Source organism: Penicillium samsonianum (assembly GCF_028829775.1).
Source record: "Penicillium samsonianum strain IBT 33392 chromosome Unknown utg000004l_segment0_segment0, whole genome shotgun sequence".
NCBI classification, from domain to species: domain Eukaryota; kingdom Fungi; phylum Ascomycota; class Eurotiomycetes; order Eurotiales; family Aspergillaceae; genus Penicillium; species Penicillium samsonianum.
In genome coordinates, this window is record NW_026643262.1 from 4,521,276 (window position 1) to 4,544,439 (window position 23,164).

Genomic DNA, 23,164 nt, shown 5'->3' on the forward strand with positions numbered 1-23,164 from the left:
ACGGAATAAGCTAACAACACTGAAAAAGTGGCCTCCCTTAGTGCTGGGTACCTAGAGCTGTTAAGGCAGCTCCGAGTCCGCCGCGAGCGGCGGAAGGAGGGATATAGAAGAATTTTGGAAGAGGCCACGGTCATTATCGGGAACAGTGCAGCTCTGATCAGTCTGTACGCTGACCCCGGCGTCGGAATACCTGATAAGGTCCTAGAAACGCTGGAAATATTTGAGCTGCGAATGTTAGGCCTGCTTGGGGAGATGCAGGGCCTACGGGCCCAAGAGGCCAATGACCAGTGGGTGGACCGGTGGATGTGGGAGAACATTGGCTGAACTAAAACAAATATATATCTACCATTGATGATAAAATGTTCAATTTTTCTTACCTTTTGTTCAGACTATTGCTTTACCCTAAAGGTGCTTACCGCACCTGCCGTAGGAACTGCTGCTTAAGATACTTTCTATCGATCTTCTCCCTTCGCTTCTTCAACCTTCGCATCTTCAACCTTCGCATTTCCTGTACCTGGTTTAAAACTACAACCACCAAAGGTAAACCTCCTCCACCCTATGCTCCAGACTTCCGCCTAAAAAATGAGCTAAGTAAGATAGTTTATTTTGCAGGATAAACTCGACTACTGTCTCAACTTTCAGACACAATTGCACAAAGTCTGACCAGAAAATAAGATACGTCTCCTTCCCGCGATGCTCGTTTCCGACTTCCAAGAATCGCGCCGACAAGGGAAGCGTGGCGCACTCTCAGACCTTTCCTTCGGCTGCAAGCCCAAGAAGATGTCGACGAGTGGACAAACGAGCAAATTTGGAATCCCATCGCCTGAAAGCCGAGCTCTTCATCATGGTCGCCCAATCCATCGCGTTCGCCGTACCGAACATGACAAACACCTCCCCCTCAATGCTCCGTCGATGCCCGCATCATAAACACAAAGCTCACAAAGAAGAAATACCCATTAGCGGCCATTCCACTCAACCAACAACGATAAACTTGAGCCGTTCACGCAGCTCAGGTTTCGCGCCATTACGCGACCCCTAAACCTTCGCCAAATGGCACTCCGTGAGGCGACCCATCAAATACGATATCTCGAGAGTTTGGTAGACACAAGGCCACACTCAACATATTCCAACGCCCAATGACGAGCAAATTGACCTGCACAGGAGGCTACGAGTGCGCATGGGCCAGCGGGGATACGTATAGGAAAGAGTAATGCAAGAGACCCGCATGATCATGGGCAGAAACGCAGGTGTGATAAATCTCCACGCAGGCCACATCCTCTACGAATCTCCAAGAGCTGCTAAGGCAGCGTCGAGTCCGTAGGACTTGGCGAACCGACGGGTATAGAAGAATTACAGAGGATGCGACGGTCATTTTCGTCATTAGTGTAGGTTTGATGAATTCACCTGACCATCCTACTCGGAGACGTCGACAAAGGCACACCCTGCCAACTAGTACGGCTAGTCGACCTTCCAGGCTATCATATCTAGTGCGCAGATTTTACCATCAACTCCAATGTGTACACAGTCCCAGCCAGTTTCTTCCCTAAGCATGGCATTGGATCTTCTCGACCTTCTTGCGCTGCTTAGCGGCGGCCTTGTCCGCCATTTCCCATCGGCGCGTAAGCACCGCTTGAGGACGGCCCTACGGGCCTCGCGTTTTTCCAGGCTGCATATATCCTTTATTAGCACAACACACAATCTAGGAGGAAAAAAGTAGGGTTGACATACCAGCGCCAAAGAAAGGCGGCGCCGATGATCAGAACTAGGATTATAACGGCGGCGACGGCGCGGCAGTCTGCCAATCTGTTTTGGTGGGCGTTCTTAGTCTCTTTCCGCGGGCAGGACTGTACACTTAAGAAAAAGAAAGCTATCTGATAGACAAGGTGCGAACACCACCAATGGGCTCACTCAATCTATATACCTACGGGTAGGACGCGGGCACTCACTAGATCACACGCAACTTCGCTTAATTTTATAGGTGTATAGCTTCATATGATTCCGCTTTTCCGTCAAATGAATAGATCCTTGCACCTCTAGTCGATTTCTATAGATGTCAGGTTTACGTATAGCCAGCAGCTGGTGAGAATTTTAAATTTCAGTTTTAATCAGCATAATACCTCTCTGAATTTGAAAGATCAATGAGCGTAGATTGAAGCTGTTTTGATCAAACATTGACATTAATTACGACCAAGCGAAAGCGATCCAGTACCAAAACAACCTAGACATGGACGTCCAAGTCAAAGTTGAAGACGACGATCTCTTCGCAGCTACCTTCAGCCCGGCGAAGTCCCCGCAGCCAGCCAGCAGGAATCAGAGCCCCGCCCCTCTCACTAACTCCAAGCCCAAGCAGCCCCAGAATCAGGCGGAAACAGACCCGAGCCTTCTCCAGATCCTAGAAATAAACCTGGAGATGATCAGTAAATTCAAGCCAACTGCGCAGAGGTCGCCACAAACATTAAAGACCTCGCAGCCAAAATTTCCACCGCGGACGAAGACAACGACAGATGGGAATCACAGGAGGGAAACGCAAAGTACATCCGATACCTCTTCTACATCGAACGTTAGGACGAGCACCACAAAAGAAAGCTGAACTTCTCTGCACGCCGATCGGGGTTTCAGCGCATCGGCCAATCCACTGCCATCCCACACCACACGACATACTCGAGCAACAGGTGCTGGAAGGTGGGAGTCATACCGGCTCGTGGAAATGCACTTCTTACAACAAGCATAACGCATAACCACCCAAGGTACGATGGTCTTGTCTATGCCCGGAATTTTAAATAAACCACGGAGGTAACAAAGAGCCCAGGTTGACATCAAATCCATCGAAATATTTTGAACTTGGAGATAGATTTTACCCAGCAATACAAACCAAAGAAAGGAGATACCCCCTCCCGTTAATGCCCTATTGCCAACTGCGTTCGAGACATAAAGCTAACAAGATTCCAAAGTAGCCGCCATCGCCTAGGCATGAGCAACTGGAACTGCTCATGCACTTGCGAGTCCGCGGCACTTAGTGGGCTCCGGCCCATGGAGGCAGACTATACGTCGGATGATATTAGAACTGAGGGTTCTTCTACCATTATTTTGTCCCTATTAACCTCGAGGAGGAATTCACTCAATGTAATAGTATCAAAAATATCTGAGACAATAGCGCTCCTGGACGTATCCTTCACAACCTTTCGACATTTCACTCTTCGGCTTCGGCCTGCTCTATGATCCCTCGAATCGCAGCTCCAAGCTCATCAATTACAGGTCCGCCACGCGGAACAGTGTGGCCCTTGCCAGTATCAAAGAACTCGGCCGTATCGGGATCGCAAACATTATATAGCGCGTCTGCACCAGCTCGGTAGGGATCTATGCGGATAGAAATCATTAGCAAATTGTCAAACCTGATTTGAGGAGGTATAATACCAATTGAACCAATGACATGAAGGGTGGGTACATCAACCATATCCTCCGTGTCATCATAGAGAACAAATCCCTGAGTTGGATTAATGGGAGGCATGCCGGTGAAGAAGATACCGCACTTGATACGCCGAGGGCGGCCAGTCTCCCGATGCATCTTTTCCTCGTGTATGATATAAGTTGATGCGATACACGCTCCTTCGCTGTATCCAAGTATACCCGTGATATCGGGATTCTGCTCCAGTGTCTCGTCGAGATACTCCATGATTTCCTTGTGGTTGATCCAGGTCACATCATGCACCAGGGATCTTAACGTATCTTCCGGACTCTGGATGACCCGCGAACCGCGAATTCGTTTGTTTATTGTGTCTTCGTCGGCGCCTTCTCTTCCTATCCAGCGATAGTGCTGTCCGGGCCCAAAGAAGTCCCCAAACCCTGCTTTCTGTTAGATAGGAACATATGCACCTTTGCTGGAGTATCGAACCTTCAGGGGTATCACTCTTCACCAGGCCATTGACACAGTGGAAAGAAGTCGCATTGTCCTGTTCCAAGTGTTGTCGCAAGGGCCCTGAATGGCCTGTCAGCCGATGGGAGCTTTTTGAACAGCGTCAATTGACACATACCTAGCTGTGCACTGAATGCCTGCAACAGTTAGTCCTGCCCTTCAATCTCTTTCCTTGGAACCCCCGGATCTTGACCTACAGTGACATTTCCCATTGACCCGTGAAGACACAAGAAATGCATTTTGCTGGGTTGAATCACACCAATTCGACGGTCGCAAAATTAATTTTGTTGCGGATAACAAGGGATAAGCACAGCAGGGGCAAGCTGTAATTATCTTTGGACGACCCTGACGTACTAACCGGCCCTTTCATAAATTACATTTAAGGGTCTGTAATTTGATACATAAATGTAAGGGCTCGTTAGTTAGCATGAGTTTATAACTTACATATGTATATATTGTGTGGACCCGAATATCTCCGTAGCGTAATACTAACCACGATAACCATAATACTGATCCACCCGGCCCATTGCATTGGTTTGGTCCCGCTCATCCACAGTGTTGGAAACCGCCCATAAAAACTTGAATATTACGCCTTCATTGTTTATTAGTCTCGAATTGTTACTCGGGACAATTTTCCAGAAGGAATCCACACTCTCAGGCTATTGGCATCCACTTGACTGCATTGCGGCTCGAGCTGAACCAATTGGAATCGAAGTTGACCGATCTGCCCCCATTTGTCGCACATAAAACCTAAACGCCAGAAAACCCGAACTTCGCCGGAACTTCAAATGTTCCTATAGGGATTTTTATTTTGGCGTCTGCAGATCTCGAGGCCGATAAACTACCGGTGATGAAAAGGGCGAGGAGATGTGGATAGTGTGGAATTCGGAATAGTCTTTCCTCAACTATCGATCTCACCCACCTACGTAATAGGTAGTAGTCCTTGTCCGATCCTCGATCTTCTTCCCCCCACCCAATCCTAATATGTCTTCTTGATCAATTCTCGTATCGCGTTACTCAGCTCGTTAATCACCAAACCCGAGCGTGGAATGACGTGACCCTTGCCCATATCAAAAAGCTCAGCTGTGTCGGGGTCGCAAATGTCATAAAGGGCATATGAACCGTATCGGAAAGGATCTGCTCAGAAAAAAATAAATTGTGATCAGCCACACGTCAAAGCAAGGAGAGATGGCATCAATACCATTTGCGCCGACAACATGGAGGGTAGGCACGTCGATCATTTCCTCACCCCCTTCGTCGGAGAGGATGAACCCCTTATCGCCATTGAAAGCGGGCCAACCAGTAATAAACATGGCACATTTGATCTGGCGATCGCGACCTTCCTCTCGATGCCTGCGCTCTTCATCCAGGATAAAAGTGGCTGCGGCAGAAGCTCCCTCGCTGTACGCCACTAGACCGCTGATCTCGGGATGTTTTTCAAGTGTCTCGTAGAGATAGCCCATCAACTCCTTGTAGTTGCGGCAGCCGGCGCCCCCTGCCAAGTCCCTCATCGCATCCTCTGGATTGCCTCCGGCCGCATTCTTGCGCACGCGCATGATCCAGGAATTCTCGTGCGATTCTCCATCATCAGACCACCGATAATGCGGCCCCACCCCAAAATATTCCTCGAACCCTGTGTCACCGTTAAACACCGTACGCGTTGATTTGATCAGGAGGATTGCTTACCTGGTGGAGGTGTAAATTTCACAGGACCGTTGATATAGTGAAAAGTCGCAGCATCATCTGTGTTCAAATCCTTCTGTAGAGGTGCTGAATGGTTTTGCCGTGTCAATAATGTATCACTCGTCGGAAGCAGCATAGTTACCTAGCTGGATGGTGATATTCTGCGCTTATTAGCGTCGCCCAACTCTGATCTCTCTCTCTCTCCTCAATTTTGGCTTCACTTACATCAGTGTTGCCGACGGCACCGTGAAGACAGAGGAAATGCATCCTGGTTTTGCTGGGACCAAAAATAGTTGAATTTTAATAATGGGAGATTGCAGGATCAATATATTGGAGGATCATAGAGAGTAATAAGGCAAAGACAAGGGTTATGTAACAAGACTGAATCTTGAGGGAGCTGAGTCCATTTTCGAAGCCGAACATATTCGATCTGCATACAACATAGGATATGAGATATCCATTTGAGCCAATGCGATCGACAGAGAGCCATTGTTGTACGGTACTGTGTATGTAGATCTGCAGGGACTACAACATACGCAGTCCCATGGACGCCAGGGGTCAAACCCCCATTTCCGGTAAATATTGATGCCTTAATGCTTGACTTTAGCATGGTTCTTGACCGCTCGTTACACCGCTCTATACAATGTAATGTAAGTTTTCATCCTAATATGAAGCTTTTTACGACATACAAATTCATGCATCTCCAATTTTTCAGGTGGTTGGTTTACAAGCTCTCAATGAAGACCACCCAAAAGCATAGAAATGCATTAATTTGTATAGTGTAAAAAGCTTCATTAAGAGCTGTAAACCACCTGCAGAAATGGAGATGCATGAATTTGTATGGCGTCAAAAAGCTTCATTTTTACACATCAGAGTAGAGACCTAGTAAACCACCCCAAAAAGTGGTAATACATTGATTTGTATGGGATGAAAAGCTTCATTTTACCATATACTACAGACAGGTGATAGAACTGCCCATGGATGGATTCATCTACAGTGCTTTGCTTATCAGTTAAGGAAGCTGTAATACTACATATGTATGTAGTAATTCAGGTATTTTAATTCTTCTGCCGGTCTTAATTCAGGGCTAGGGGCCAAAATCAAGCATTCAAATACCAATCCGCAGCCCTGGCGTTTTGACCCCTCGCGTCATATGGGGCTGCGTAAGGGACCGAGACCGATTGAGCTGGTCCCCACTTTTTAAAAACAAGTCGGGAACTTTAATTTGAAGGATACTTCCATGGGTGGTTCCAAGGTTGGCCAATTCGATCCCGCAAAATAGGAAGGTGAACTAGCCCTGGAGTGTATCCAGAGCTACCCATAAAGTGGTACACCACATGGCCCTTTTGTTGGACGATCTGACAACGATTGCACGTATGAACTCGTTGATCCCTATTCTGTACCTGAATTTTCGTTTTTTGTTTTTCGCAATCTTGATGGACCACGGCTGGCATTTAGCAGTCTTTGCTCCCAACCCTTCCTAAGCATTAACACCTCCCTCTTTCCGATTCTATCCAAAAATATCACCCACCATGCACAGTACAGCAGGCTGCAATGGGTCACATCCCCAGGCAGGAGAATCTCCCGCTCCGGAGCCTGTTGCGATCATTGGATATGCCTGTCGACTTCCCGGTCATGTGTCTTCCCCCGGCGACCTTTGGGAGTTATGTACACGAGGCCGAAGTGGCTGGACACCTATCCCTAAGGACCGATTCTCGTCCGACTCCTACTACCATCCCAATCCTTCCAAGGCGGGAACCCTCAACCCCGCAGGCGGTTACTTTATGGAAGATGTTTCTCGGTTCGACGCTCCTTTCTTCAACGTCAGCGCCCAAGAAGCCATTTCTATGGACCCACAACAACGTTTGCTGCTAGAATGTTCATACGAGGCATTGGAGAGCGCTGGAATTCCCAGAGAATCTATGGCCGGGCGTAATGTAGGTGTCTTTGTCGGAGGAAACTTTTCCGATTACGAGCTCAACAACCTACGCGATACCGAGACGGCCCCGATGTTCCAAGCCACCGGAAATTCAATGGCTCTGCAGTCCAACCGAATCTCATACATGTTTGACCTAAAGGGTCCCAGTTTTACGGTTGATACGGCCTGCTCATCTTCCCTTGTCGCCTTGCATTCTGCTATGCAGAGCTTGCGAAGTGGAGAATCTACCGAGGCGCTTGTTGGCGGGTGCCATTTGCTTCTGCTTCCTGATAATTTCATTACTATGTCCATGTCACAGTAAGTGTTCGACCTGAGATTCCCCGCTCTCCTCCCCTCCCCCTTATACGCAGATATATATTCGTCGATTTGGTCTTGTGGTCCTTTTTTTAACATCTTAACAGGTTGTTCAACGATGATGGAAAAACATTTTCCTTTGAAGAGAGGGGCAAATCCGGCTTTGCAAGAGGCGAGGGCGCGGGTGTGGTGATGCTTAAGCCTCTCTCTGCAGCACTACGCGATCGAGATCCTATCCGTGCGGTCATTGCTCATTCGGGTGTCAACCAAGACGGGAGGACAAAAGGAATTACACTACCAAATGGAGCAGCCCAAGAGGAATTAATTCGCCGTGTATACTCCGAGGCAAATCTGGATCCAGCAGACTGTGGGTTCGCTGAAGCACATGGAACAGGTACGTGTCAATCATTCCATGAAAGTCCGATGAGGCTGACACAATATATTGGATTAGGCACGAAGGCAGGAGATCCAATTGAAGCTGCTGCGATCCATGCAGCACTTGGACAAGGCCGGACGCCGAGAAATCCGCTCTATATGGGATCAGTCAAGTCCAACGTCGGGCACCTCGAAGGTAAGACATCCAGATTGTATTTAGTTTGCCGAAGCTGATTTTGAACCTCTTATTTCAAAGGCGCAAGCGGTGTTGTTTCAATTATCAAGGCTGCTATGATGCTTGATAGTGGACTCTTGTTGCCCAATGCCGACTTCAAGAAGCCCAACCCGGATATTCCATTAGCAGAATGGAATATGAAGGTCGTGACCTCAACCCGGCCGTGGCCCCGGGGCAAGAAATATATCAGTGTCTCCAACTACGGTTTCGGTGGCACCAACGCGCATGTTGTACTGCAAAAGGCTCCCCCAGAGCAGCCACAGGAAGATAACGATACAGATAAAGATTTCAAGCGCAGGCTTATCTTGATTTCAGCGAATGATAGAGAGGCGTTGCGGAAGAGAATTTTGGATTATGGGATTTATTTCGAGCAACGACCTGAGGCCTTTGAGGACTCTCTGTTTAGGAACTTCGTTTACACAGTTGGGAGCAGACTGTCTCACCTTCCATACCGCATTGCCCTCTCCGCTACGTCTCTCAATGACGTTGGGATCCAACTAGCCCAAATGAAGGTCAACCCGACGCGAGTGCTCGGAGGTGAAGGCCCGAAAATAGCGTTTGTATTCACTGGACAGGGAGCCCAGTGGGCTCAAATGGGCATTCCCCTTATTGATGAATACCCGATATTTGGATCAGCAGTTAAACGCGCTGATCGGTATCTTTCTGACGACCTTGGCGCAAAGTTCTCCCTTCTGGACGAGCTGTATAAGTGCGCGACAACCTCAAAAATCAACACGCCTTATCTCAGTCAACCAGCGTGTACGGCACTCCAGATTGCGCTGGTTGACCTGCTCCGGTCTTGGGGTATTCGCTCATCCTCGGTTGTCGGTCACAGTTCCGGCGAGATTGGCGCGGCTTATGCCGCTGGCATTTTTGACCTAGAAGGCGCAATGACACTTGCGTATCGCCGTGGTCAAATGACTGAATTGCTAAAGACCTCGTTCCCCGACCTGAAGGGCACTATGATGGCTGTTGGTGCGAGCCAGGAAGCTATAAAACCTATGCTGAAGACTCTCTCGTCTTACGCGACTGTGGCCTGTGTGAACAGTCCTTCTAGTGTGACTATCTCTGGCGATGTATCAGCTATCGATGAACTTCAGATGATACTCGAAGAGAAGCAGATTTTCAACCGCAAGCTCAAGATCGATGTGGCTTATCACTCCAACCACATGAAGAATGTGAGCGACGTGTATCTTGCTACTATCAAATCGATCCATCCCGCGGAAACAGCCACCGCGACCTTCTTCTCCTCTGTGACCGGTGAGATCGGACAAGCGAGTGACCTGAGTCCCAGCTACTGGGTACAGAACTTGACATCTCCAGTGCTCTTTGCCAACGCTCTCAGCAAAATGTGCGCTGATGGGGATAAGCCTAATCTCCTTATTGAAGTCGGACCCCATTCCGCACTTAAAGGCCCGATCCTCGATACTTTGAAGACCCTTGGCACGGCCGTAGCCTCTAAGATCGGCTATGCTCCGACGATTCTGCGTAATGTTGATCCTGCTCAGTCCGTTCTGGACGCTGCCGGTGCGGCGTATGTGCGAGGAGCAACCCTCAACATCAATGAGGCCAACTTCCCTTGCAGTGGTACAAGTGAGCGGTCCTTCCTACGAGATCTGCCGAAGTATCCCTGGCAGCACGAAACCCAGTACTGGCACAAATCTCGTATTGCTGAGAAGCACAAGTTTCGAGATGGAATGCGAAATGATATCCTGGGTGCTCAGGCGATGTACTCAAACGACTTGGAACCGACATGGAGAAACATTGTACGTCTCGATGATATCCCTTGGCTTCGTGATCATAGGATGCAGGGTATGAGTGTGTATCCCATTGCTGGCTACCTGGCTATGGCAATCGAAGCTGCACGGAGACGTGCGGACAAATACGGCGCTACTACGGAAAGCTCTCAATTTGAGTTCCGCGAGGTGACCGTGGGCGCCGCACTTGTCTTGACTGACGATGTGGATGCTGAGACTACTATCACCCTCCGACCTTACACCGAGGGCACTAGAGGCAAATCTGATGTCTGGGATGAATTCCGCATTTGCTCGTGGAATTCCAAGCGATCGTGGATAGAGCACTGCCAGGGTTTGGTCCGAACTCGCCCTAACAAGAAGCTACAGAAGCAGAATGCAGTGTCAAACTCTGTCGAGGTTGAGGAGAAAGAATTCCGTGCCAAGACCGACGAGGTGCAGGCAGCTGCTACATATAAGATTGATGTTCAGAATCTGTACTCGGTGCTCACGGACGTCGGCGCTGGCTACGGGCCTTGTTTCCAGGGCCTTGAGAACTGCTTTTCAGACCCGCGTCACTCGCGTGCTGATTTGCACGTTCGAGACACAAAGGCTGTCATGCCAATGAACTTCGAAGCCCCATTGACCATCCACCCGGCCTTCTTGGACGGCCTGCTACACCTGGTGTGGCCTATTCTTGGCAAGGGTCGTATGGAACTCGATACTCTTTACATGCCAACTATGATCAAGCATCTTGTCGTCAACGGCAACATTCCCTCCACCCCCGGTGACTATTTCAAGGCCTGGTGTATTGGAGGTTCCAACCAGTCCAAGCCCGAACCCACAAAGTTTGATCTGTGGGTGACACCCCAGGGCTCCAGTGAGATTCTCATTAACATGGAGGGTTTGATCATGACCCCTCTCAACGAGCTTGGAGGAGCTGGCGGGGATGTCCGCAACCTCTGCTACAAGCTTGAGTGGCAGCCATTGGCTCGTGTCGACGGCGCTTCTGATGAGGAGAAGAGTGATGAGAAGGAGCTTAACGGTCATGCAAACGGGTACACCAATGGGCACACCAATGGGTACACCAACGGGTACACCAATGGGCATACCAATGGGGATACCAATGGCGATACCAATGGGCACACCAATGGGCACACCAATGGGTACACCAATGGGTACACTAATGGGTATACTAATGGTCACCACGAACCTAAAGCTGATCTCCTGATTGCCCAATTTGGCAAGTGTGGTGTTGCCGCTGATCGCCTGAATGATGCGATCTCCAACGAGGACACCCACTGGTCAACGTCAATCTCCTCGCTGGATGAAGTTGACGTAACCCAGAAGCGCGAGCATGTGATTATACTACAAACTGCAGCCAAGACATTGCGTGACCTCACAGAGGATGAGTTTGGGAACATCAAACAGACCCTACTCAACTCATCTAATGTTCTTTGGGTTTACCGTAATGACACACCCGATTCCCAGATGATTGTTGGTCTCACTCGCACCTTGCGCTCTGAAACGCTTGCCAAGGTTGCCACCCTTGGACTTGGGGTCGAGGACATCAAAAGGCTAGACAGGCCTGTTCTGACTGCCATACAGGCATTGTGGCCAGCTAGTGATTCCGTGAAGCCCTGCAAAGACTTCGAGTTTAAGTTCGAGACCGGGGAGCTTCTTGTTCCGCGTGTCGTAAACGATGGCACCCTCAGCTCGTTTGTGAGAAAGGAAACTACCAACGAGGTTACTCTTTCGTCTCAGCTATTTAGCCAGCCTGATCGCCGTTTCAAGCTTGAGATTGGCAACCTTGGTGCTCTTGATACTCTATATTTTGCAGATGATGAGGCCGGCCCATTGGCTGATGATGACATCGAGATTGAAGTCAAAGCTACTGGCCTTAATTTCAAGGATATCGTCGTGACTATGGGACAACTCGCTCAACCTTACATTGGTATCGAGTGCAGTGGTATCGTATCCTCTGTTGGTAGAAATGTCAGAAACGTGAAGGTTGGCGAGCGAGTCATGGCCCTGCCCTTGGGAGGCTACTCGACATTCGCACGCTGCAGAGGCACTAGTGCAACCACCATTCCCGATAATATTTCGATCGAAGTTGCTGCCACTGTCCCTGTCGTGTTCTGTACCGCGTACTACGCTCTCCATGAGCTAGGCCGTCTGAAGCAAGGATCAGGGGAGCGGATTTTGATTCATGCCGCTGCTGGTGGTGTTGGTCAGGCTGCGATTATGTTGGCACAGCTGGCCGGAGCCGAGATCTTCGTGACTGTTGGAAGCGCGGAGAAAAAGGAGTTCCTCATCGCGCAGTACGGTATTCGCGAGGACCACATTTTCTACAGTCGCGACGCGTCATTCGGCCGCAGTCTTCGCCAGGCCACAGGCGGTGTGGATATCGTCCTCAACTCCCTGGCAGGCGATCTGCTCCGCGAAACCTGGGAGTGCCTGGCCCCCTTCGGCAGATTCATTGAAATTGGTAAGGCGGATATCACCAAGAACACCCGCCTGGACATGCAACCGTTCGAATACAACGTCTCTTTCCATTCTGTCGACCTCACCAAGATTGCGGCATACAAGCCCATGTTGATGAAGCAATTGTTAGACAATGTGTCCGCGCTCATGGGCAAGGGCTATGTCCACTCTATCTTCCCTCTTACTTCCTATCCGATTTCCGAGATTGAGACAGCTTTCCGTGCGTTGCAAACCGGAAAGTCGATGGGCAAGACTGTGATCATCCCCCAACCAGACGACTATGTTAATGCGGTTGTCCCCAAGACCGGCTCTGATATTTTGAAGGCCGACGCATCCTACATTCTCATTGGCGGCACTGGGGGTTTGGGTAGGAGTATGGCCAAGTGGATGTCATTGAAGGGAGCAAGGAACATTGTGCTCGTGTCACGAAGTGCGTCAATTAACGACAAAGTGCAAGCCCTGATTGACGAACTGGCCGTTAGCGGGACAAGTATCACCGTTAAGGCCTGTGATGTGAGCAGCAGAAAGTCAGTGGACTCGCTCTTGAATGGCATGAGAAATCTTCCCCCAGTCCGGGGTGTTATACACGGTGCAATGGTTCTCCGGGTAAGTGAATTCCAATGATTCGTTCGGTTCCAATTGACTTACCTTAATTTTCTAGGATATGCTCTTTGAGAATATGACCCTACAAGATTTCCAAGCTGTCACTGCTAGCAAGGTCGAAGGCGCATGGAACCTCCATGAGGCCCTCGCTAAATCTCCACTAGACTTTTTCGTGGCCCTATCATCTGTTGCTGGTGTCATCGGTAACCGAGGACAAGCCGCATACGCAGCCGCCAATGTCTTCTTGGACGGCTTTATGGAGTGGCGCCGCGGTCAGGGTCTCCCAGGAACCACCATTGACCTTACTGCAGTGCGCGACGTGGGCTACCTTGCCGAAGTCGATACAAAGCGGCAACAGGAGGTGCTGAAGAATATCGGCACCGATGGAATGGATGAAGCTGAGGTGCTGGCACTTCTAGCCGCCACTATAACCGGCGATTTGGCGCAATCATGCTCTGGACAGTGTATTACAGGCTTGGAGTCTACCACATTGGACCATTTCTGGGAGCAAGACGCCAAGTTTAGTTTGCTCGCCAATGCAAACAAGGCCCATGCAGGTGGAGATTCCAACGAGGTCTCTCTGCCGCTCCACGTGCAGTTCGCCAATGCTGAGTCCAAGGAGGTTGCGCTACAGATCTGCTACAAGGCACTCGCGAACAAGCTGGCGCAAGTTCTGGTCCTTTCAATGGAGGATATCGAGCCTACCATCTCAGTTTCATCTCTTGGCCTGGATTCTTTGGTTGCCATTGAGATCCGTAATTGGATTGCCCGTGAAGCAAATGCCAATGTGCAGGTGCTGGAGTTGCTGTCAACCGGATCTCTGATTGGGCTGGCGGAGGTTATTGTGAACAAGTCGCAGAAGTAATGTAGATTAGATGGTTGGAATGATCCGGAGTACCTTTTTCCATGATATATATAATGCACAGTCGATTCGTTTAAGTTCGAAAAGTTTCGCCTTTCTGCTGGCCTTTGCCCTGGATGCAAATACATGGTACATTTATTTTTCAAAGTAGCAGAGCAAATGATGTGATCCACTAACATGTTGACCACTATTGACCATCCTAGGATACTAAAGCCATTGTCGACTTGTGGCTCACTCCCTCCGCCGCAGAGAGAAAACCAGCTACCTGAAGCCTTGGTTTCACTAGAATAATGGGAGTCATTCCCGTGGATGTTCTATACAATACTGTTTGTGGTAAGTATGGAGGGTCGCGTCGCTCTTACTCTGAACTGGTCCTACCCCTTCCGGATAGCACGGCACTAGTGAGAGTGATCCACGAAACTGCTCTGCTCCTAGTTCTATCCGTGTTGAGTACACATGGCCACCACATAATAAATTAGACGAAAGTCTTATACACCCCTCGATGCCTCACTGTTCATCGGTGGGGTGGACACGGCTTCTGGACCTCGGCAACTGCCCACGGATTAGCTAATTTCTCCGCGTTTCACCTACGTGGCACACGTGATAAACTCAGTTCCAACGTCCTCGTAACCCCTGTCCTTAGTACTCTCGACATTCAACTTTGGAAAACCCAGTATGGGCGGATGGGAAATATACTGTGCGATATGTGGTGGTCAATTCTTCAGCGGAGTGGATATGGACCCTGAAGGGATGGACGAGGACTATTATCGCTACGAAGTCTTGCGGGACTGCAACCTGGAATGGCTAGACAAAGTCTGTGCTCTGGGTATTAATCCTGACGCGCGTGGAAACGATAAGTGTGTCACCGTTTCATCCCCATAACACTATGAAGGAGATCTTCTTATTGATTTTAAGGTCATTTCTCACGGGTGTCGGTCGTTATTGGGATTGTGTAAGGCTCTTTCTAAAGCGGTACATAAAAGATTGGGAGTTTAATATCTGTCTTGTAGGGACAAATTCAGGTTACTGCGGGAGATGGTGGGTTTGTCACTTACTTTCTAAGGCTTGAACCAGGTTGAATAAACTGACTAATCTCGCTATAAGATCCTAACGTCCCCTTCTATAATCATGGTGATCATATTCCTATGACTGCGTATGCTTTCCAGCCCCTTTGCCCTTCTTCCCTAATGGTTTTATAGTTATCATGACTATTCCGAAATTGGGTCGCGTCATGTATTTCCTTTCCATCCAATTTGCTACCAGGACATTCTCCAGAGATGTATCCGTCAAGAGAACCCTGAGCAGATCCAGAAGGATGTGTTATTTGATGTCTTGGAAGATTTGAATGGGGGTAAATACGTCAGGTTGCAGCTCAGCTATGGCGAACCAGACCCCCCTGCCGAACAGGTCTGGCACGGTACTAAAGGTCATGAAGTACGTTGTCTCGTGATACTTGATTCATGAAGGAATAAAAAAATGCTTATAACAAGCAGACTTTGGTAGTCAATCCGGTTAGGATTGCCGAGCTAGACGCCGACCTTGGTCTTAGCATGAAATCTGTCGACAAGAAGGCAGCACATTATCAGAATTCCCGAGGTCAGGACATCTTCGATGGGCTCCCAGCTGAGTTGCGACAAGAAATTTTCAATCTTCTTCCAGCTGGTTCAATCCTTGCTCTCAAGGCCGCTTCATTGGTGATGCATACTACCACCTTACCGGGCGAATTTTGGAAGAACCGGTTAAGAAGTGAAATGCCGTGGCTGTGGGAGATTCATGATATCGATGTTTTTCAATCTCAAGAGGGAGAGGACAACACTTCGAGGCTACTTCTGGACATTCAGAAGAAGAGTCAATACACATCTAAGAACGATGATTATATTTTTGGACTTGCCAACCGCAGGCGAATTTGGGGCGTCTGCGAGCAGATTCGCAGCCGATACTTGGAAAAAAGGAAGAGTATTTCCAATACAGACAGCTAGAATTCTAGGAGGGGCGACCAAACTCTTGGCCGTCAGTACGGCACTCATATCCTCAGGCCAGGCATCTGCTTCTTCTCCAATGATACTCGAGGCATCCGAACGGACCATAGAAGGCCGCCTTGAGGGAACACTGGACTTACGGACCCAAGAGGATGTTTACGCTGGACGTTCGCTAGATTTGGGGAAACATTGATTAAGAAAGCATGTGAGGGGTTCTCCACAAAATCCCACTTTTCACTCGATTTTTGTTTATACATTACTCTAAACTGTTTCAAACCCATGCTTTGCCACTTACCTTCTCGATATATATTTTGACTATAAGTCACTTTGACTTCACGGAAACGTCGACTATTGCTACGAGGAAGGTATTGGTTAGGCCGCACCAGCTTGCTCTTTCTTTTTGAAGGCGACAGTCCCATCTTGTTTATGAAGACTCACTTTCTCAATTTTGTTTAATATCCTCTCCAATAATCTTCTCTTTCCCGTACTCATCATTTGCACTTCTAAGGTTCACATCACAACCTCCACACATCAACCAGTCAAGGTACTACCCCTTAACCAGCCAGGCGAACCTGAGCAAACATCATGTTCCATTTTTTGACTTCTTTGTTTTACTCCTCAACCGCCTATATATTGCCAAACCTCACTGTCGCTCTTACTTTTCGTTGACACCACTCTTGAACCAGCTTTCTCTCGTAGGAATTACTATTTAATATCCTGTCGGGTGATATTCCCTACTTCGTTGTTTATCCCTGCTTCTATAATATTCTCAACTTACCTTACCTTAGCATCACAACACCTAAGGTGAATTTCCTTGGACCCATGGCCCAGACCTGCGAGAAGATAAAAAGGCTAATGAGAACACGTTGGTTTACAGTTCGAAAATGCGATCTGATCGCAACAACCCATGGTGAGACCCCCGTTGACCTTTCCAACCACCACTAGTGAGATACACCACCTCGACGCAACCGCGTTTGAAACACAAAGCTGACGAAAAAGGGGTGGCCGACCAGCGCCCGATCCCCACTCCCAACAACGAGTAGCTAGAGCTGCTCACGCAGCTGAGGCTGCGGCAGACTAGCCGTACCCGGGTTCGGAGGGCCCTCCTACAGGACGCATCCCGTGTCATGCGAGATGTTGGATATTTGTTCGTTAGCCATCCTTGCAAGTGTCCTGAGAGTTAGAGAGTCTGGAACTACGAAACCAGAATGCAGGTCTTCCTTCGCAATATGCTGAAGACTTGTCTTAGTGAACGGGCTTATAGCAGTCTAGACAGCCTTGCGCTGATCATAATACAATTCCATTATGTATCGCTGTCTACCGTTTGTATCACTTTGAGATTAGCTTTCTATGTCAACCTAAAGCACAATGGATTCGTTTGTTATTATAAAATTGTATGCCTGCCTTAGGATATCTTAATGGACAATACTACATTTTGAAGTACTTTGTTCAACTGCCTATATATAGGTATTTCCAAGTTTCACTTGACGTTTACTTTTCGTTGATATCACACTTTAACCAGGTCTCTATCAAATCCCACACAGCTACCACTTACCGTTTACTTTCTATATATTATATTAGTACGCCTAATTTTGAAAGCATAAAAGTGATGAGAATATTGATTTGTGACCATTGCTACTGCGCAAGCACTGGTTGCGTTGGTGATAGTCGCGCCTTCCTCGTAGGAATTGCCGTTTGAGATCCTCCTGGTACTCTTCCTTCATTCCTTTTCACCATTCACACTTGCCATCAGACTTTCTCATACAAGCTCAATCCCAAAAGCACAAAGGTGGAGTTCCTTGGTGCTATGACCCAGATTTGCAAATATCCAAAAGGCTAACTAGCACTGGTTGTTTTATAGCGTGAAGCGGATACCCCTCAATATTCCTTCAAATTTGACGTACAAGTCAACTACCAACAGTTAGATACACCCCTTGTTGCAACAGCATTTTGAAGATAAATCTGACAAGGAAAAAGTGGCCAACCAGCGGCCAATCCCCAGGCCTGACAACGAACAGCTGGAAATGCTGACCGAGCTTCGCCTTCGGGCGACTGGGCGTGCCGAAACTCGCCAGGAAGTCCTCGATGAGGCCGACGAGATCATGAGCTATATCCAAGCTCTCCTACAATCGAACCCTATCCTATGCAGACGTGATTCCAGGGTGCCAGTTTTCCAGCTAGTCAAGCATAGACTGGTCGAGCTTATAGGACATATGGCTAGCCTCCGGGCCGAGGAAAGACACGATCGTGAATTAGAACGGACACTGTGGAGCCAAGTTCAATAAGTCACGAACTGGCGAGCAAGCGAATTAGGAAACTACAATACCTACCCTGAATCAACAATGAATCTTTATCTTCTCTTAGCCTAATTCCGAGATGACTCTTTCATGTCGACCCAAACCAGAATCGTCTCCCCTCCTTTTGTGCTTCTACAACCAAATATGCTGCGCCTGGGACCACGACGGCTTCCATTTTATCTTTCCATTGGTGTACCAAACTGGGCAAGCATTTCAGCGTGTTGACGTTTCCTTCACCCTTGAACCTACAACCACTTAAGTTGAGAATCCTCGGCCCCATAAAGCAGACGTTCCACAATCCAAAAGCATAACTAGCAATTGTCAAGTCATAGATTGAGCAATACCGCCACTTCTCAATGTTCAATCAAAACTATCCAAGCCTACCAAAGTGAGATACACCCCCTCATATTGGCGATCTATTCCCAGTCATGTTAAAGGAAGAAGCCGATAGACAGGCGGTCAATTCCCTTGCCAAACAATGATTAAGTAGAAATGGTGATCCAGTTTCGCCATCGGGCGACTGGGAGTGCGCAAGTTCGCTGCGCAGTGGTCGATTTAACAGGTCTATAGAGAAATGGAGAACCTCGTGCTAACCATAATACTATAATAATTCCCACCCCTGAGACGCCAACGCGACTAGTCAGGGTTGGCGTGAACTGCTAGAACACTTGAGCGACCTAGCCCGGGTTCTAAAGTCTAGCAGGGGCCATCGATCCCAGCTACAGAACCTATGGGACCAGGTTCATTCCGCCCAAAATCCAAATATAGCGGACCGAATCCTGCAGATGACTGAGGATGACGTTTACAACACGCGTCATTTTGTTGTTGTTGTTCTATTTAGCTTCCAGCGAGACATTGGCTTCGCCCATGCCCTTATGACCTCCCATGGGGTATAGGGACGTGCTAAGCTATGGAATTATGTACACATTGTGCGCCCATAGAACGCAGCTCGTTCATAGGTGATTCAGTGGCTTCACCGGTTGGCTTCCCGTTCTTGTCTGACCTGTGAAATAGATGCGGAGTGTTCAGAAATGGTTGTGTTTCCGATCAGACCGCGCCGTTTCCCGGCGCGGCTTTCTCCGTGAGCTACCCCAGCAACTCCAGTAGATCTATGGCGATGTTATGTACATTCTGGGTGCCCCAACGAAAGTCAGCTTGATATCGTCAATCCAGTGGCTTGAATGTCCTTTGTTCTCCTATTCTTTTGCCTTTGAACAATCTGACAGAAATCTGGCTGTATGACAACGTATGGACAAAATCAGATATATTGGAATCTCTAACTAACTAAAATGACAAAACCCGCGCTCTCAACAATCTGGGCGGACATAGATGACTAACTGTAATATGCACTTTTGTATGGTATGGATGGTACCAATGGTCACATGATTTTCTGGGTAATATACCTTGTTTCCACCATGTATTCAATCTTAGTATTCGACACAATCCGTTATAAAAAATCGTTGTTCCTGTTACATAGAGTTTTGAGATTAGCTTCCAACGTTTCTTACTACCTCAAACTAAACCAAAATGGATGCCTTTGCTTTCCTACTACTATAAAACTTTCCCCCTTCCATAGCACCTCATGATGGATCATTCTTCCGTTTTGGAATCCTTTGTCTTAGGCTACACTATATATTGCCAATCCTCATTTTCCTCTTACCTTCACTTGATATCATATACAAACTAGCTCTCTATATAATATAATTCTCCCATCAGTTATGGCTTACTTTCTATGTTTTATAGCGATATGCCTAATCTTGAAATGACGAAGGTCATGGGACAGTCGGTTTGTGACTATTGCTACTGCGGAAACAGTGGTTTCGCCAGCCTTGGTCCTTCCTTGGTAGGGTGATAGTCGCGCCTTCCTTGTAGGAATTGTTATTTATAATCCTCTACGTTCATTCTCTTCTTCCCTCCTCGCCATTCACACTTCGTACTTCAACCTCAACTGCACAATACACAAAGGTGATATTCCTCGGCCAAGTGACGAAAATCTGCGACGAGACAAGAGGCTAACTAGCACCGTTGTTACATAGTGCGAAGCCGTTTTCCTACGAAAAACATCCAGAATCTCATTTGCAAATATCAACCACCCAGCAACAGTGAGATACATCCTCTTGTTCCAACAGTGTTTTTAATACAAAGCTGACAAGGAAACAGTGGCCAACCAGCGCCAGATCCCCACCCCTAACAACGAGCAGCTAGAGCTGCTCACGCAGCTGAGGCTGCGGGCAACTGGGCGTACCCAGGTTCGCCGGGCAGTCCTACGGGACGCATCCCGTGTTATGTGTGACGTTGAATCTCTGTTCGCCAGCAATCGTAACCACCACTGGTCTCACGCGAGCCTGGCTGTGCTCTTTCGGCTGGAACAGACAATGGCCAACCTTCTATAGCGTATGGTTGATATACGCACTGAGGAGGCACTGGATCGCGCTTTTGAGCAGGAGATTTGGAGACAGGTGTGCTAAATGGATGAGACGGGACCTAGGAACGTTTATCGAATTATGAATTTCTATTTTTTATTACTCTACATTTATGATGAGCCTTCCACCTCAACCCAAAGTATAATCTTTTGCCCATCTTTTTCTGCTGCTAGAAACTACTTTGCTGCCCGCTGGGACCATAAGGGCTCCAATTACATATTTACGGTGCTACCCAACTGGCCAGGCATTTGAGCATCGTCCTTCCTTCAACCTTGAAACTACAACCACCAAAGGTAAAATTGCTGGGCCCCATGATCAAGACTTCCGGCAAAACAATCCGCTGACCAAGGCTGATTATTTTATAGGTTAACCTTCTTAAGCCTACACCGAAATAAGGAATCTACCACCCCAAGCCAACGAGCTACACCTCTCCTCGCCTCGTTTCTAACCACGTCTTGCAATGACAAAGTGGCCGATGCGCGGGAGATTCTAGCACCATCTGACGGGGAGCTAGAGGAGCTCACCCAGCTGAGACTGCGCCGTGACAGGCGGGCCTGCCACCTACGAGAATAATCCAAGTAGCATTTAGTCTCATAGGCTTGGAGCGCATGACTGGATCAATTTGCAACTACCTACCAGGAATCAATATTGAGCATATTGTGGGCGATGGAGCTACGGATGGGGTCTCTCCTTTGCTGGTCACGGACCCTTCCTTTTACCCAGAAGTTACTTTCGCAAGTTCGTGGGTGCAAACGGTTTCATCGCACCCACCGGGGAGTACTGCGACACGCAGAAAGTACTACGCGCCTCGTGGAATCTGTGTTTGAAAACTACCATACCTCCTACTGGTCCCGTGTTAGTGTGGCTGTTCTCTCTAAGCTCGAACACAGAATGGCTTAACTACTACGGTGTATAGTTGGACTACAGACCGAAGGGAGACCTGATTGTGCGTTGGAGAAGGCACTTTGGAGACAAGTGGACCGAGCCAATGACTTGTGGTTTCTCGATGCTCATGCTTTCAATTCGGTTTGCGAAACCAGGATAAAGCTGTGCGTGGAATGGGTGCACCATCCATCCCAGGCTTGGTCTTTATCTCAGTCTCGCTTATAGCCTGGTAGTTTACTCAAGGTCTTCGATCCAAGCCTGATCACGAACATAGGCGGGAGCAGCTTAGATTGACAATCCTCAAAATAGTAACATCTACATCTAATCATGAATCTTTATCTTCCATTAGTTTAGTTGAGCCAAAGGATCACTAATTGCCCTTTGGCTTTCCTACTGCTAGACATCACTTTGCCTCCCAGCGAGGTCATTCCAAGGTTAGGTGACATTGTATTTGCCATTCTTTGCTATAGGGTAGACATGATTTACTTTCACTTTGTTCTTACTTTTCGTTACAATCATTCTTCAACTGGACTCTATCACCTATCCGTTCGTTGTCAATTATGCCTCCATATCTATATATTGTATTAATATATGTCCTCTCAAAGGCATAATATCCTCCGCCAGACCATCGGGTTGACATGTAAAGCATGTTGAAGGGGGGTGATTCCCCCGAGAACCGTCTGACGAAGGCCGAAGGCGTCGCGATTATCAAACAGATGGCGGAAAACATATGCGCAAGTGTCCTTTACCATTTCACGTCCGATGATGTTGCTGTGGGAAGTTTGATGATGCTTATCTGGTTGTTGTTCGTTGCATCGGATTGCGTTCAATCTGAGCCAAAGATGAATAAGTGGATCTGGCAAAGCTCTTGATAAGATTGGATACACGACGGGCATTCAACAGGCGCTTAGCATGTCACAGCTTGTCAGGCTGGGAATTCGCATTCTGTGACACAAGACCTGTATAAAGACAATATAATTAGGTGAAAAATGGAATGAGGTTGGAATTCTGAAGATAATGGAATTGCAGAGAATCTCAAATTAAGCTCAAGCTGAATCCCCCACCAGCAAAACCAACTTCAGGTATTGAAATGAGGATAGAGACATTTCTATTATAAGCTGCCGAAATCGATCAGTATTGCTTTTCTTGTAGGGCATGCCAAGATTCACTACCTACACGACGTCATTCGTGGTTCCGCCCAAGCATGATCTCCCATAACGTCCGGCGTGCGGTCGAATTGCTGCACAGCTGCACTCTCTATCTCAAGGTCGTGCGGCGCGCCCGATAGGTTGGTCTCGCAGTGATAGTCGGGCTCTGCGTGAAATGTGGAGTAGTATAGGTATCGCGCCCGGTCTTCGCCATGCGGGCGACTACCACGAGCATCCAATCTGATCCCCCGCGGGAGGATTCCATTGAAAAGGACGATCGTGATGATCACAGTGATCAGTAACACACTCCG

General features: G+C 48.2%; 9 protein-coding genes across 9 annotated transcripts; 6 read left to right on the forward strand and 3 right to left on the reverse strand.

The window, feature by feature from the left end:
- Positions 1-60: 60 nt before the first annotated feature.
- On the reverse strand, positions 61-490 carry N7471_008665 (uncharacterized protein; the record flags this gene model as incomplete). Its single annotated transcript, XM_057281384.1, has 2 exons — positions 61-190; positions 417-490. 2 exons carry the CDS (start codon positions 488-490, stop codon positions 61-63), a joined length of 204 nt encoding a protein of 67 aa, XP_057135644.1.
- Positions 491-693: 203 nt separating this feature from the next.
- Positions 694-927, forward strand: N7471_008666 (uncharacterized protein; the record flags this gene model as incomplete). Its single annotated transcript, XM_057281385.1, has 1 exon — positions 694-927. One exon carries the CDS (start codon positions 694-696, stop codon positions 925-927), a length of 234 nt encoding a protein of 77 aa, XP_057135645.1.
- Positions 928-2,224: 1,297 nt separating this feature from the next.
- N7471_008667 (uncharacterized protein) lies at positions 2,225-2,565 on the forward strand (the record flags this gene model as incomplete). The annotated part of the gene is made up of 2 exons (XM_057281386.1): positions 2,225-2,417; positions 2,441-2,565. The coding sequence occupies 2 exons, from the start codon at positions 2,225-2,227 to the stop codon at positions 2,563-2,565; spliced, it is 318 nt and encodes a 105-aa protein (XP_057135646.1).
- Positions 2,566-3,190: 625 nt separating this feature from the next.
- Positions 3,191-4,152, reverse strand: N7471_008668 (uncharacterized protein; the record flags this gene model as incomplete). Its single annotated transcript, XM_057281387.1, has 5 exons — positions 3,191-3,357; positions 3,415-3,843; positions 3,893-3,976; positions 4,032-4,050; positions 4,111-4,152. The coding sequence occupies 5 exons, from the start codon at positions 4,150-4,152 to the stop codon at positions 3,191-3,193; spliced, it is 741 nt and encodes a 246-aa protein (XP_057135647.1).
- Positions 4,153-4,892: 740 nt separating this feature from the next.
- On the reverse strand, positions 4,893-5,863 carry N7471_008669 (uncharacterized protein; the record flags this gene model as incomplete). The annotated part of the gene is made up of 5 exons (XM_057281388.1): positions 4,893-5,050; positions 5,115-5,546; positions 5,600-5,683; positions 5,739-5,757; positions 5,822-5,863. The coding sequence occupies 5 exons, from the start codon at positions 5,861-5,863 to the stop codon at positions 4,893-4,895; spliced, it is 735 nt and encodes a 244-aa protein (XP_057135648.1).
- Positions 5,864-7,128: 1,265 nt separating this feature from the next.
- On the forward strand, positions 7,129-14,124 carry N7471_008670 (type I polyketide synthase; the record flags this gene model as incomplete). Its single annotated transcript, XM_057281389.1, has 5 exons — positions 7,129-7,832; positions 7,937-8,223; positions 8,281-8,400; positions 8,461-13,262; positions 13,318-14,124. The coding sequence occupies 5 exons, from the start codon at positions 7,129-7,131 to the stop codon at positions 14,122-14,124; spliced, it is 6,720 nt and encodes a 2,239-aa protein (XP_057135649.1).
- A 672-nt stretch (positions 14,125-14,796) lies between these two features.
- N7471_008671 (uncharacterized protein) lies at positions 14,797-16,100 on the forward strand (the record flags this gene model as incomplete). Its single annotated transcript, XM_057281390.1, has 6 exons — positions 14,797-14,978; positions 15,037-15,073; positions 15,132-15,159; positions 15,226-15,274; positions 15,321-15,555; positions 15,615-16,100. 6 exons carry the CDS (start codon positions 14,797-14,799, stop codon positions 16,098-16,100), a joined length of 1,017 nt encoding a protein of 338 aa, XP_057135650.1.
- A 2,024-nt stretch (positions 16,101-18,124) lies between these two features.
- Positions 18,125-18,385, forward strand: N7471_008672 (uncharacterized protein; the record flags this gene model as incomplete). The annotated part of the gene is made up of 1 exon (XM_057281391.1): positions 18,125-18,385. The coding sequence occupies one exon, from the start codon at positions 18,125-18,127 to the stop codon at positions 18,383-18,385; it is 261 nt and encodes an 86-aa protein (XP_057135651.1).
- Positions 18,386-20,159: 1,774 nt separating this feature from the next.
- N7471_008673 (uncharacterized protein) lies at positions 20,160-20,790 on the forward strand (the record flags this gene model as incomplete). Its single annotated transcript, XM_057281392.1, has 2 exons — positions 20,160-20,183; positions 20,551-20,790. 2 exons carry the CDS (start codon positions 20,160-20,162, stop codon positions 20,788-20,790), a joined length of 264 nt encoding a protein of 87 aa, XP_057135652.1.
- Between the last annotated feature and the right edge of the window lie 2,374 nt (positions 20,791-23,164).